Raw genomic sequence first — 15091 nt, forward strand, 5'->3', positions numbered from 1 at the left:
ACACTGGACCTGTAATGTGAGCCATACTGCAAATAAACTGAAAAATCAACAGCTGGTTAGACTCAAATTGCAGAGACCACAATAAGCAAACTAAATACACATTTAGGAACCATCCAATTAATTCCTAAAAATAACTCAAGTGAATGCAGTAATTATAAAAGGAGAATGTTGGCATTCTTTGTTTCTGGCACTCTCCGGATCTTTATTTCCTAGTAGGAAAAGCTGTAGAAAAAGACCACATTTGTTCCAATTGCCTATATTCTTTGTGCAAACCTTATTTGCCTCACTTCAACTTGAAGAGCAACGGGAATTGGACAAGTAAGGTCAAATAAGTACACCATCTGAACGAGCAAATTCTATGATTTATTGAGCTGTTAGCTTTCCTTTACATCCTCAATAATGGACCAAAATGATCACCCTTGGTTATAATTAACATTTGAAGCAGCATCAACCATCATTTGCTTTGGAGAAAACTTTAAACTTGTACCACCCTCGGCATACAAGTGTTTGCTAACTTCACTTCCGACAAGACTTTGCCTTCCATCACAGTGAGGAGATTCACTGTGATGGATGTCTGTGTGAATTGAGTTTGGTTGTGTTTCTTGTAAAATTGTTTCTTTTGTTGTATGGCTGCAGAAACCAAAGTTCCTAACGGAAAAATAAGGTTCATTGTATTCTATTGTACTGTATTGAAAAGTCCACAACTACTTTTAGATCACATCCTTAGTCGTCAAAGGGAATGGAACATTATTTTCAATAATTTTGGACATTAATTTATACCAGGGGTTTTTGGGTACATCAATGCATTCCTTCCAAGCTCTTGCCATCCAAATCTGCTCACCGCACAAACCATCATGCAGACATCAGCCAACAGTTCCATTGGAAGAACTTGTACATTTTTGGAAACATGGAAAGATAACACCCATCGACAATCTTCTCCCCACAACAACTTCCTTGCAAGTGTAATTTCTGCCTGTAAGTTGTATAAACCGGTGATAGAACACAGAAACCCTGGCTATCAAGATTTATTTGCATCAGCTTCAGTCTCGTCACGTGGAAATAAACTACAGCCAAATCCCAATCCAAATCTAAATGCAAAGTTGAAGAAACCCATTAAAGCTACCACCCATTAAAGGGGTAATCAGCCTCTCCCCCGACTCTCAATCTGAACAAGGGACTCGACCCGAAACGTCACCCATTCCTTCTATCCAGAGATACTGCCTGTCCCGCTGAGTCCAGCATTTTGTGTCTATCTTGGACGTGGAGATGATGTTTCCACCTGTGGGAGAGTCTAGGACCAGAGGCCATATCCTCAGAATAAAAGGACATACCTTTAGAAAGGAGACAAGAAGGAATTTCTTTGGTCAGTGGTTGGCAAATCTGAAGAATTCATTGCCACAAATGGCAATGGATGCATTTGTGGTGGAGATTGACAGATTCTTCATTAGTAAGGGTGTCATGTGTTATGGAATGAAGGCAGAAGAATGGGTTTGAGACAGATCACCCATGATTGAATGGCAGAGTAGACTTGATGTGCAGAATGGCCTAATTCTGCTCCTATAACTGATGAACTATGAGCTAATACATAAATCTCCCCAAAGCTACCATTACCTTTCCTTTATACATTCTGTCTTTGAAGCAATATCACCCAGCATATGAAGCAATGTCACACAGCATAGATGGCCACTTCAATCATTTAGCACTCATTTACACTGTTGGATCATTGAGGTGGTATTACCTTCGTACCATCAAAGGTTTGTTGTTCACAGTTTTCCCTTGGTTCTTATCAGTTGTAACCGAGTCAACAAGCTGTACTTTGCCTCTGTGCTGATGTTCACAGACTCAAGGAGTCCTTTCTAACATCATTCTCTCCAAAGCTACCATTACCTTTCCTTTATACATTCTATCTTTGATGCAATGCCACTAATTCTCAGTCACACAGCATGAATGGCCATTCCAATCATTGAACCCAAGGCAAGCACCACCATCCTCCCACGAGCCGCAGCATACGACTACATTTGCAGAGTAGCTCCAATGCATGAACACCGTACCTTCTCTTTGGATTTTGGTGGCAGAGGTTTTAAATCCCGGAATGGGATCAGGTCTGGCCTATAAACACCAACCCGAAAGACAGGTTTGTGGTTCTCGCGTTGCTCTTTCAATTTCCGGAGGGCCTTTTCCTCCTTGTAACGTTGCAGCATCGCCAGGCGAGAAGTTGCTGCCGACTCCTTAGCCGGGCAGGGTTCTACAAATGCAAGAAGATTAAGCAACACAAGCCTTAAAAATTAAAAGGTTCTTCTGCATACAGTACTGTAGGAGACAAGACTTTTTTACTTTGCTATAAATGGCACTAGAGATAAAGGAACAGAGCAGAACACCACAATCAGTACCTTTGAAATATGACATGACAACACCTTAAGCTTTGTCTAGAATCCTGCAAGGTGCCAAATTGGATCAAAAATCTGGTACTCATCTATAATTTTTGTCAGTATAGAGGGCATGACACTCATCAGAACCAAGCTTAATTTGTTATCTGCAGAGATAGCCAATTAGCCCATTCCCCCACTTGATAACACTAGCCTCAAAATTATATCCTCCAAGTGCCTACCTAATTTCTATACGAAATCTTAGACCATCACCACTTTCAACATATTCATGAGCATCAAGTTCCAGGACTTATCTCTTGCTGCATCGAAAAACGTTCACATCTTCCTTGTATCGTTTGCCCAAAATCTCAAATCCACATTCTAATTGCCCAGTTTGAAGCCCAAGATGTTTTGATAATTAAAGACAAAGTACCAGATTAATTCAGCAGGAATCTATAGTCACACTGCACGATAATAGTCTATAATTTAGCAGGTCACATCGCACATATGGAGAACATGGGATTGATTGGGTCAGTCAGAAGGGACAACGTCTAAATTATCCACATTCTCTAGAGATGTAGCCTGATCTGCTGAATTACTCCAACACTTTCTTTTCTTGCAAACCAGTTGCAAGAAAACCAGTTGCAAGAAAAGATAGCGAATGGGCGGCTTGAATGTGCAGTTCCTGCCTGGATGAGTAACCTCTCTTCAGAGTCTTGCACATTAACTCTCATAATCACTCAGAAATCCACTCCCACCCACCACTATCAAGTCAAGTTTATTCGTCACATACACATACGAGATGTGCAGTGAAATGAAAAGTGGCAATGCTCGCGGAGTTTGTGCAAAAGGACAACAAACAACCAAACAAACTATCCTCCCTTCCCAAACATCACCCACTCCCCACCACTCCTTCCCTAACTACCCCCTCCACCCACTTCTCCCTCCCACCCTCCTACCCCCAGCTCCTTCTGCTTAGCTATCCACTCCAACCCACCACTGCCTTCCCTTCCCAAATATCACCCACCTCACCCCCGCTCCCAACTGGATGGATTTAAGTGAGAGTTAGATAGAACTCTAGGGGCTAGTGGAATTAAGGGATAAGGGGAGAAGGCAGGCACGGGTTATTGATAGGGGACGATCAGCCATGATCACAATGAATGTCGAAGGGCCGAATGGCCTCCTCCTGCACCTATTTTCTATGTAACTCTCCCCTCTTCCTTCCCCCCCACCTTCTCCTTCCCTCCCCTTCCTCCTCCCTCCACCCACCCAACTACCTCCCACCCAACACCACCGCGACCCCCCTCCCTCCCTCCACCCACCCAACTACCTCCCATCCACCACCACCACCGCGACTCCCCTCCCTTCCTCCACCCACCCATCCACCACCACCGCGACTCCCCTCCCTCCCTCCACCCACCCAACTACCTCCCACCCATCCACCACCACCACCGCGGCTCCCCTCCCTCCCACCCACCCAACTACCTCCCATCCACCACCACCACCGCGGATCCCCTCCCTCCCTCCACCCACCCAACTACCTCCCACCCAACACCACCACCACCGCGGCTCCCCTCCCTCCCTCCCACCCAACTACCTCCAGCACCACGGCTCCCCTCCCTCCCTCCACCCACCCAACTACCTCCCATCCACCACCACCACCGCGACTCCCTGACCTGAATCGTCACCTATCCATGTTCTCTAGGGATGCTGCCTAACACATTGAGTTACTCTGGCATTTCGCGTCTTTCCTTGGTAAACCAGAACCTGCAGTTCCTTGTTTCTACATCTTTTTGTTTAGCATTCGTGCTAAATAAATGCAATTATTCTTTGGTATTTTACTACAGGTAGGAGTTTACCTCTATTGTTTGATGTTGGGAATAATATTATTGAATAATATTTGGCTTAAAAGAGTCCTAAAATTTGCAAATTCACATCTGAAAGATAGATTAAAGCAATTCAGCTACATGCCATGCAGCCCCATTGCTACACTGCTGTGATCAATGGTTATTTATCCTCCCAGTTCACGTTCTTGCAAAATGAACGCGGACTCTAGCCATTTATGGGAACCAAAAGGTAACTTTCTTTATCCTAACCCTGGAAATTTAACTAACGGTGTACGAATGGTCGTCTGATTGTCAGGAGATAGAAGAATGAAACAATTTGTTTACTTCAAAAAAAAAGCTTAAAATTTAATTAACCAGAACATTTCAGAATTCATTTAGCCTTTGTAAAATACAAAATGTTTAAAGGGGTTGGAGAAAAAGTCTGTACTTGGAATAAAGCAAAAACTCCAATGTGGAGCACGGGCAAAGAGTTAAGTTGCCTTCTCCAATCCCCCAACCTCTGTGTTACTGACTGATGCTCCGACACTCTTCCTGTTTCTATGTAAGGTTATCGGGAGCATGTTCTCAGTGAAGCTAGCTTCTGTGACTTTATAAACACAGTCATTTTTTTTTTCCAGCAACAGCACTCTTTATAAATCTAGAAATCCAGCTGTACATCCTTAAATAAACTTCTTAAATAGGCAGCACGAGATGTACACATTTACAATCTTATTCATTAAATACTTTGAAATTGACATATATTAGAGTTATTTTTCTGGTTGCCCTTCTGGACTATCTGCAGCCACATTCTGCCACCACCATACCTTCATATTTGAACTTGTACGTGACCACACCTGCATCATCTAGATAGAGGATTGAGATGGGGTCCAATTTTGAGGGAACACAAGAGGCTTTAGCTGCCATTTTAGGGTTGCGAATATTCACCAGAGTCTGCACAATGGCATGCTTAGTTGGTGTGACATGCTCAGTCAATGGATAGTAGCAAGAGCCTTTGCATTCGTAAGCCTCGTATCCGGTTGGGGCTATGATCCAGGAATCCCACCCGATGTCTTTAAACTCCACGTAGAGGGGACTCCTCTTGCAGTAATTCCCCCTGGCATTCCTTCTGATCCTCGAGGAGGTATCGTAGAGCATGTTTGACCGTCTTTGCAACATGGCTTCCTCGTTCAAGTCGGCGCCAAGATTCCCGTTCTCCAAGCTCTGAAACACCACGTCTTGCTCGTGGTCAATCATCTGCTCCAGTTCTTCGATGGCCTCCTTCTTAATGCTGTTTCTATCATCAGAGAACACTATTAGTAATGGCACGTGCTTGGTCTCGGGTTTCATGTCGATATCAAGATCTCCATCTTCATGCTCTTCCTCTTCCATGTTTTCAATGTGCACCTCAAGTCTGTGAGTGGTCTGCTCAGACTTTGACCATCTCAAGATAGCTTCCGTCACATCAAAGGTCTCCCAGCCACTGTCTCTGCCATAAATCTGTCTTTTTGCCAATTGTACTTTTCCTTGATGCTCTTCGCCGGTGTCCCCCTCAACCTCCCCTTCACTCACTTCGTAGATGGTGACTTTCCTGTCCACACCTTCATATATTCTCCTGTCCCTATCGACCAAGGTGTACAGCCGTAGTTCAGCCATGGTGATTTCTTCATGGCGAGGCACAGACACGTTGAACAGGAGAGAATGGATCCTCACATCGTTGGTTTGGTTGGAGACTGAAGTGTCTGGAAAACATAAATGATTTGTCAAAACATGAAACGCGAATTGCAAAATTGAGATTACATCTTACTTAGAATATTTATAAGAAGCTTTCAGGCCACAGAATAATCTCTACTGGGCACATGGTTGGAGAAGTTTGGGTGACAACTGAAGGAGACTAGGCTCAAGCTTCAGATAGGAGTTGAAAGTTAAGACAAGCAATGTTAGGTGAATTTATTGAAGCTGGAGTAACTCAGTGGGACAGACCGATCTCTGGAGAGAAGGAATGGGTGACATTTTGGGTCGACACCCTTCTTCAGATCTATTGAAGGGATCAGCAACCTCTCTGTAGAATATCATTTGATACAAATAAGTGATGATTTGTGGGTTGCCACTATACTATGACGTTTTGTAGACTAGGTTGGTTTTCCTTTCAATAAAGGAGTCCAAGGGGAATTTGTTGCTGGCTACACTGATACACTGCTATGCTGCTCCAGCAACCCGGTGGGGTTCCCTGATGGGCTCTGATTTCTTCTCACCTTCTAGACATGTATTGGCCGCTGTAAATCACCTCCACCGTAGGAAAGTCAGGGTGGTGTTAATTGCTGTGTGAGTGAGAATAAGTTACAGGAGTGGCAAAGCCCTAGAGAGCCAGATAGACTTGATGGACCAATTGCCTCTAATACAGTAGATAATATAATAAAATGAAGCAAAAATACTAAAATTAACTGTGGCGTGTAAAGCTATCATAGCCAGCATTTGTATCTAACTTCGCACTTCCTTCTTATACATAGCCCCAGACAAGATAAGCAGAAAGGATCAAGAGCTGGGAAGTGATATTAACCTGGTCTAAAATTGGCTGGCGTGTAAATAGTGGGCAAAGGGTCAGCTTCAGAACCGAAGATTCAAATGTTAGCGTAATTCCATGTGGAAATCAAGAGTATTTCATTGAAGAATCCTTTTGTAAGGTCACAGTACAAATAGACTAATATTTTGAGAGAAAAAACATTTAAAGTGTAATCTGTAGTCATTACAGCAACTGTAATGGCTGCATATATTACGCACTCATTGTATCACGAGAATCTCAGATTGTTATAGGATGATTCCCCGGGGATGAAGGGAAGGAAGGAATATAGGTTTTGTGCAGACGGATAAGAGTTGATCTTGGCAGCATGTTCAGCACAGACATTGTGGGCCGAAGGGCCTGTTCCTGTCCAGTACTGTTCAATGGCTGTCATTCTATTGAATCGTGTTTGACACCCATGAAGACTCACAGGGTGTTTTAGCTGCATTAAAGGGGCTACATAAAAAGATGGTTGTTCTTAAGCATTCTCATTACAAACAATGATTTGGGCAGACAGGGCGAAAACGGAAGTATTTCAATGTTTTGATTAGGAAACTATTGGCTCCTCTTGCTGGGTTACATCCTTAGTCTACAACTGTTGTTGTTGGCTGTTAACTTGAATATGAACACCTTTTGTGAAGTGTCATGGAAAGCATTAGATCTAGGATGGGACAAGACTATAATCATTCAGTTCCCTATACTACTAGCTACATGGTTGGATTCAGAATCGCAAGGAAAACTGACATTTTCATTCCATTACAAAGGACACAGTGCTGGAGTAACATAACTCGTAAACTAAAATCAAACGCAGCAGGTCAGGCAGCATCTCTGGAGAACATGGACACGTGATGTTACCCCTTTTTCAATATGAACGAGCTATATAAATGAACGATTGTTATTTATGTCACATTGTGACAGCAATTTGTATTAATTTGTATATCAACCAGCATCTGCAATTCCCTGTTCCTACATTTTCATTCGATTTTCAGCTTCTAGTGCGTGCTGAATAATTGGGACATGGATTAGTCGTGGAGGCTACAATCGCTTCCTATTTCCTTATTTCATTTCCCCTTTTCTGACTCGTATATTTTCCCCACAAGGCCAACATTGACTCGACAGAATATTAGCGGTAGTGTTACTCAGCGCGACACACACCGAAAAGCATGCGTCAGGACTTTGGCAAACTCCGAGTTAAACCAACGATGGGAGTAAGATCGTCCCCTTGATCTTTCAGTTTTTTCATACTTGTTGAATGAGACCACTGTTAGGCCGCCTTGTTTCACTTTACTGAAAGACTGCTTCTAGTCGATAAATCTAACCCTGAAGATTGGATGTGTGAATTGTAACTTCTTCCCACCCTGGCTGAACCGGGAGGAAAATCCCTGCTGGAAACATCAATATTTGCGTTAGCAAGGTAAGACAATTCCAGGCTAACGAAAGAGCAACATACGAAACATTTCTCCAGAGGTGCTCCCTGACCCGCTGAGTTACTCCAGCATTTTGTGTCGAGCCTGAAGAAGGGTTCCGACACGAAATGTCACCTATTCCCTTTCTCCAGAGATGCTGCCTGGCCCGCTGAGTTACCCCAGCATTGTGTGTCTATCTTCCGACTACTTTCAATTCCTACGTGCTTTATCTATTACAAGCCGATGCGTGTATAAACAACGCTGCCTCTATACAAACAACTTTTCATTGCAGTTTGCGAACAGTTTAATTGATAATAGACTTTAAATGTCAGAAGCGAGAGAGGCGAAAGGAGTTCAATTATTGTACCATCGTGGCAATGTCAAGGCAGTGTTTTTCATTTCATAGCAAGAGGCAAATGTCATCCTCGATAGCGGCTCATTTATCACTACACAACCTACACTTTCCCCACCCACCCACCCACCCATCTTCTTTGGAAAGTTGTGGCAAGACTGAATTTGGTGATCGCTTGCTACGTTTATCGTTTGCAGAATGAAATCAGAACTTTTCAAAACCAAATGGTTTTCTCGATGTGACATATTGTGATGCACTTTTAAAAATATAAACATGCTCGATTTTCTTTTGCGGTGCTGAGTTAGTGAGGACGCAAAAAAAAAAAAAAGTCCACACACACAAACAGTCACCGCAAAGTCATCCTTCAAAATTTCTTCCACAAGTTATAAGGGACGTTTCGCCTAATTAATTTTATTAATTATTTCAATTTTTTACTGTTAGCATATGACTTGCAAAACAAAAAGGCATTTGATTCTGGAGAGGTCCTATCTATAATGTGTAGGCTTCACCATCGATCCGATCTCAATAATTTTCCTTGGGGAAAGATAACAGATTGGCGGGGAGCAGAGACCACAGAGACTTTGCAGATCTGGCATTGAAAACGCTGTCCACATGTTGCCTACCTTCGTTCTTGAAGCTCCTGACTATATTGGAGGAAGGCATGGAGGTCCTATCATTTGCGAATCTGTTGTAGAGGTCAATCATGTACTCGGGTGCTTCCACTTTCGCTGCATCGATGGGTGGACTTCCCGATAGATTCAGGCTCTTCAGAAACTCTCCTTTCATGCTCGCCAGCAGCGTGTTGAAATCAACGGAGTCCTCCTCTTGAATATCGTCTTCCAACACGTACCTGCTCTCTTCTTCGGTCGCGCCTGCACGGTTGTCGATGGGACTGCCGGCTGCCAAAGGTAGCAAAAGGCACAGGCAAGCAAAAACCTGCAGTGACAGGGAACACATTATTATTGCTGTATGTGGGTGTGTGTGTTTTCCCGTCTGCTGTTGCTGACCCTAAACAATCTGGACTGTGTTTGACAGCTTCTCAAGCGTCGCTGTTTTATCCTCTGCAGTGGACCAGGCTGTTGTCATTCAAATGCAATGCTGACAATTTTTTGGAAAACCTTCCTTTACGTCTGTGGTCTCTCACTGTCCAAAGAAGCCAGCTCCCAGCAATTGGCCAGTGTGATCTCACATGGCATCCCCCCCTCCCTTATCTATCTGGTATATGCAGTGCAACTAGATTTTCTTATCTCTAATCCTCTTCCTTAATGAGCATTCTGTAAACACTCTCTCGTTTGGTTCCTGGCTAATGGAGAGGATGGTTTCCATGCTTTGAAGGAGGCACTGCCCTCTTCGTGTGTAGAGCCTAACAATTAAATCCAAGACACTGTATTAATTTTCTGCACAATTAATGCCTTCCCAAAGGATAGCATCAGAAACCTCCTGACCTTGGTGGCGTCAGTTCTGCTCATGGTATTTTAATATAAAAAAATTAATAAGAAATTATCTTTAAAAAACTATTAAAAAAGAAATAGTGAAACGATTACTTCAAGTTCTTAATTTAAGGCCACCATTGTGAAATAATTATTTCAAGATAGACACAAACTGCTGGAGTAACTCAGCGGGACCGGCAGTATCTCTGGATAGAAGGAATCGGTGACATTTCGGGTTGAGACTGAAGAAGGGTCTCAACACGAAAACATCACCCATTCCTTCTCTCCAGAGATGCTGCCTGTCCCGCTGAGTTACTCCAGCATTTTGTGCCTATCTTTGGTTTAAACCAGCATCTGCAGTTCCTTCCGCCATCAATTATGTCAAGTTGTTAATGTAAGACCACCAATAATTGGCAAGAATTGTGATAAGGAAACGCAGCCTGTTTGGAAGTTGTGCCCCCTTCAAAAATTCCAATCAGCAACTCGAAACCAGAGCTGGACCCTAATGAGCATTTCTGTGCTTGCATTTCCTGAAATATTCATTGTTCAGGTTTTGGAAGATATCATGGGAAAGTTTGGATGGGGCACTGAAGAGGTGTCGCTGAGGACGCAATCTCAAGGAAACAATCAATTAGCAAGAGGTTAAAGGAAATACCTCATCACTACAAAACATTCGCTGCTCACCACGTACATGTCACGTTTCTAATGAGGGCAGCATTTTATTAGACTGCTGAAGCTAAAGAGCTAACCAACAAATGGTGTTGTGTAGGAAGGAACTACAGATGCTGGTTTAAACTGAAGATAGACACACAAATCTGGAGTAACTCACTGGGCCAAGCAGCATCTCTGGAGAAAAGGAATAAGTGACGTTTTGGGTCCGAACCCTTCTTCAGAGGGTTTCAACCCAAAGCATCGCCTATTCCATTTCTCCAGAGATACTGCTTGACCCATTGAATTACTCCATCTTTTTGTGTATCCTCAACAAATGGTATTGCTTACCACAATGTGTGGATTTTAGAATTTCCTTGTAAATATATTAAGTTCTCGATTAATAATAAATAACATTAAAAGTAAGTTTTATTCACATTATAAACCATAGATGTGCTATATTTTATCATTTTAAGTTGAGGTAGATATTTAATGTAGCTAATTCCGATTTATATTTATAATTGATCAGTTCGTCTATATTTTTAAATCATAAAGACACTGGAACAAACATTCCTCCAAATGAATTGGGACTGACCCAACATTGAAAGGCCTATGATTCTTAAAACAAATATTTATTCAGACAAGGAACAATCGCTATGAGATGTATAGGCATGTTTGAACATGTAGAGACAAGGCAGAGCAGTTACCAAAATTTGGGCAAAGCATTGAACATTGAAAAAGGAATAATGGAATCTGGGATATATTATATAACTGAGGAGTTCGAATAATTTAGACATAGACGACTGTGTCTTGGAATGCAAGTTAAACATTGGTATGTGTCGGAACTGCGGATGCTGGTTTACACCGAAGATAGACACAAAATGCTGGAGTAACTCGGCAGCATCTCTGGATAGAAGGAATGGATGACATTTGCGGTCCAGACCCTTCTTCAGACAGCTAGTATCTTGTTGAAAATCAATCCCACTTTATTATTTGATATCTTGAAATGTCGCAGACTGGAATCTCATTCATGGCCGCAGAACCTTTATAGATTAAGTGAATAATATCTGGGAATAGGTTGCAGGCTGCAGTTTAATTTAGAGTGTTAGACCATTAATAAACGGAGTGAGTTCAGCATTAAATTTATTAAATGGTTTAGATATTTCATATACGGTATAATGGATAGTGAGGAGCACATTGAAAGTTGTAAATGCACTGTTTTGTCTCACAATATATAACTATAATTTGCAGATCAAAGTAATAATTGAATTAAAAACATATTTATCTTTCATTTATTTCACAGATTCACAAAAGTGATGGAATTATTTTTCTTTCATGACAATATATTCAGATATAATACATTCTGGCATATATATTTAATCCATTTGTTTAACACTGCATGGTTATAATTTTAAAAAATATGTTACGTTTTGCGGGTAATTTCTAAACTAAACTAAACTAAACAGGTGGGAATATGATGGGGCATTTGGTCACATATACCCATGAAGCTCTGATTCAAAGGCTATATCCAATTCTTACAACCAGTACTGTGAAACTTTTAACTTGTGATAGATAGTCACAGCAGCTGCAAACAACCATTTCACTAAATAACTATCAATGAAGGCAAAAAGCAATTATCCTAAAAGGGGGTTGCAAAGCAAAGGAGAAAGATCCAGGGAAAATCCCGATGCGTGAACAGAGAATGATAAGAATAGAGAAGATACATTTTTGTAACAGAGGAAGACTGACTCAGTAAGGATTTGTGACTCCAATTAGGTGCTGGAATGAGCAGAGTTTATTCATCACTTGATCAACAAACATGTCACTTAGGGTTGAAATCTGATGTTATGAACTTCCTGGTTCAATATCGTACCATTGTTTTCCTTCAGATCGGCATAATTCAGAGCAGAGCTTTATGAATTATTTCACCCCGTTGAGTCAAAACTTGAAGGCAGGATATTTAGTTTTCGAGATACAGCAGGAAACAGCTCATTCAGCCCACTGAATGCATGGCGACCATCGATCACCTAGTTCACATAGTTTTATATTATCCCACTTTCCCATCCATTATACATTATGAGCAATAACCTACTAACCCGCACGCCTATGGGATGTGAGAGGAAACCAGAGCTCCTGGAAGAAACCAATGTGGTGACAGGGAGAACGTGCAAACTCCACGCAGACAGCACCGGAGATCAGGATCAGACCAGGGTCTTTGGCGCTGTGAGGCAGCGATCTACTGAAGGGAATTCAATGTGGAGCTCTTGGTTTGTGGAAATGAATAGCTTAATCCTCATGATTTATACACCTCATTCTCTTGACAGGATCCAGTCAGTTGTCACCTGATTGTATAGTGAATGGAGCATCTTGATCAGATGCCAGTTGATACTGAAGTCCTCAGTCTGTAGAATAAGTCATTGATATAGTTGTGATAGATTTTTTGTTTGGTGGTCAGGCCTGATTCTGAAAATAGTTGCATGTTAGCATAATGCGTAAGTTACTAGATGAGCCCAAGAGTTCTGGAACAATGATTCAGAAAGTGTTTGAATTCCACCAAGGCAGCTGAAAATTTTAAATTCAAGTCAGTAAATATATTAAGAGTTTAAAAATAACACAAAACTACCCAACTATCTACCATGTATAGATACAAAAGGCTGGAGTAACTCAGCAGGTCAGGCAGTATCCCTGGAGAAAAGGAATAGATGACGTTTTGGATCGAGACCCTTCTTCGGACTGTCTGAGTTACTCCAGCCTTTTGTGTCTGTTTTCAGTTTAAACCAGCATCTGCAGTTCCTCTCTACATATCTACCATGCACATATCTTTTTGGTGCACAACATTATCAAGGGAAAGAAATGTGCCCTCTTCAAATAATCTAGTCTATTTATGTCTAACCAGAGCCACTATCTGGTCACTCGATTCATGGGTGATTAAGAACAGACAATAAATGTGGCGCGTTCTGTTACAATGTATCCTGTGAACAAATAAACAACAACAAAAAGTCCACATCAAAGATTTTTGGTTGAACTTAACCCCAAGATTAAGCCTTGAAATCAGAGCATAATGTCCTTCTTAGTACAGATAAGGAATGAATCATGAGCGTAGGGAACAGCTGAAAATAGTCATTGAAAGTTTGGAAAGGATTGGGCACGTTGACTGGTGGTGTTGTTAGGAAACTGATGAGGATTTGGTTATGTCTAATCTTCCATCTCCTAAGGAAGGAAGGTGGAACAGAGTTGGAAGAATAAACATACATTCTTGGAAAAAAAATAGATGTAAGCAAAGGATTGAAAGGGGCGCGTAGAGGTGTGAGAAGTGATGGGGTAAACATAATTAGAATGGCAATAGAGGAATAAACACAACGATTGATCAGAGACTGAAGAGTAAATGTACTGAGATGACTCAAAGTCCCATGAGTTGTGTCATTTTCCTGCCCCACCAAACCTGGCCAAATGGCAGATGGAAATTTCCATCTCTTTCCAGCTTCATTTTGTCTGTTATCCAAATGGCCAAAAAAAATGTCTGGCTGGGTTGCATGCCCCCAAGTGTTGAGGCATAGCTGTACCTTGTCATTCCTCCAGTTTCCCTCTTGGTTCTTGGTTTCTTGGTCCTCCAAAATATTCCAAATGGAATTTATACTGGAGGTGGTGGAAGGAGGACTTAAGCCAGATAGGGTTATTGGGAAGAAAGAGCTACTTTAAATTTAGTTGCATCTGGTTGGGTAACTATAGTAGGGTGGAGATTATTCCATGCTTTAATTGTGCGAGGGAAGAACGAATTGCTGTACACATCTGTCTTTGTAGCTGGGATCACAAATTGGATCGAATGTCCTCGTCTGCTCCTAATTGGTTTAGGTTTTGTGTAGGTCTTGTAATCTATGTCAAGCTGACCATTTAACAATTTGTAGAAACAGATCAAACCTCTCCCTTGACTCTTGGTCTGAAGAAGGGTCTCGACCCAAAACGTCACCTATTCCTTTTCCCCAGAGATGCTGCCTGACTTGCTGAGTTACTCCAGTATTTTGTGTCTACCTCTGTTGCGGAATAGAGGTGGCATCCCATGGCAATGTGACATTGATAAATAACAGCAATTAACTATTTAAGATTACAAGGTGATTTTGTTTTGTTTCATTTTTATTGTTTTGCCTCCAACCACTTCAGATCATTCACTCTTGTTTGCCAATTGTCCTCCTGAATCCCAAACGCCAACGCCTATCCTCTCTAGGCATAATCACCAGCGGGGTTAAAGAACTCTCTGACCATGGCAGCTGAGTTGGACCTTGACTTCATCTATGAGTTACTTAGGTTCATTGCTAGCTCCATCAAATTTACACTCCATCATACATATCAGAAGATCCTAGCTTTTATTTTGGGATTTCATTCAATCAATTGATCTTCTCAAGGCTATCAAAGAATCATTAAAATCATCTCCCAATGGACTGGACAATCTCTGAATATGCTGGCCAATATCCATATTAGATTGTGTAGGAAGGAATTGCAGATGCTGGT

The 15091-nt window shown here is 41.8% G+C and overlaps 1 protein-coding gene across 1 annotated transcript; it reads right to left on the minus strand.

Annotated features, from left to right (window-relative positions):
• Positions 1–4716: 4716 nt before the first annotated feature.
• Positions 4717–9537, minus strand: LOC116967338 (bone morphogenetic protein 10-like). Its single transcript, XM_033013843.1, has 2 exons — positions 9131–9537; positions 4717–5931 (listed from the first exon to the last, which is right to left on the minus strand). Exons 1-2 carry the CDS (start codon positions 9462–9464, stop codon positions 4985–4987), a joined length of 1281 nt encoding a protein of 426 aa, XP_032869734.1. The 5' UTR covers positions 9465–9537; the 3' UTR covers positions 4717–4984.
• Between the last annotated feature and the right edge of the window lie 5554 nt (positions 9538–15091).

Source organism: Amblyraja radiata, chromosome 39, assembly GCF_010909765.2.
Source record: "Amblyraja radiata isolate CabotCenter1 chromosome 39, sAmbRad1.1.pri, whole genome shotgun sequence".
NCBI lineage: Eukaryota > Metazoa > Chordata > Chondrichthyes > Rajiformes > Rajidae > Amblyraja > Amblyraja radiata.

Coding starts and splice junctions, on each gene's coding strand:
- LOC116967338 (XM_033013843.1), bottom strand. CDS start 9,464: ATGTGTTCCCTGTCACTGCAGGTTTTTGCTTGCCTGTGCCTTTTGCTA. Junction 5,932..9,130: donor CAGGAGCTTCAAGAACGAAG/GTAGGCAACATG, acceptor TATGTTTTCCAG/ACACTTCAGTCTCCAACCAA.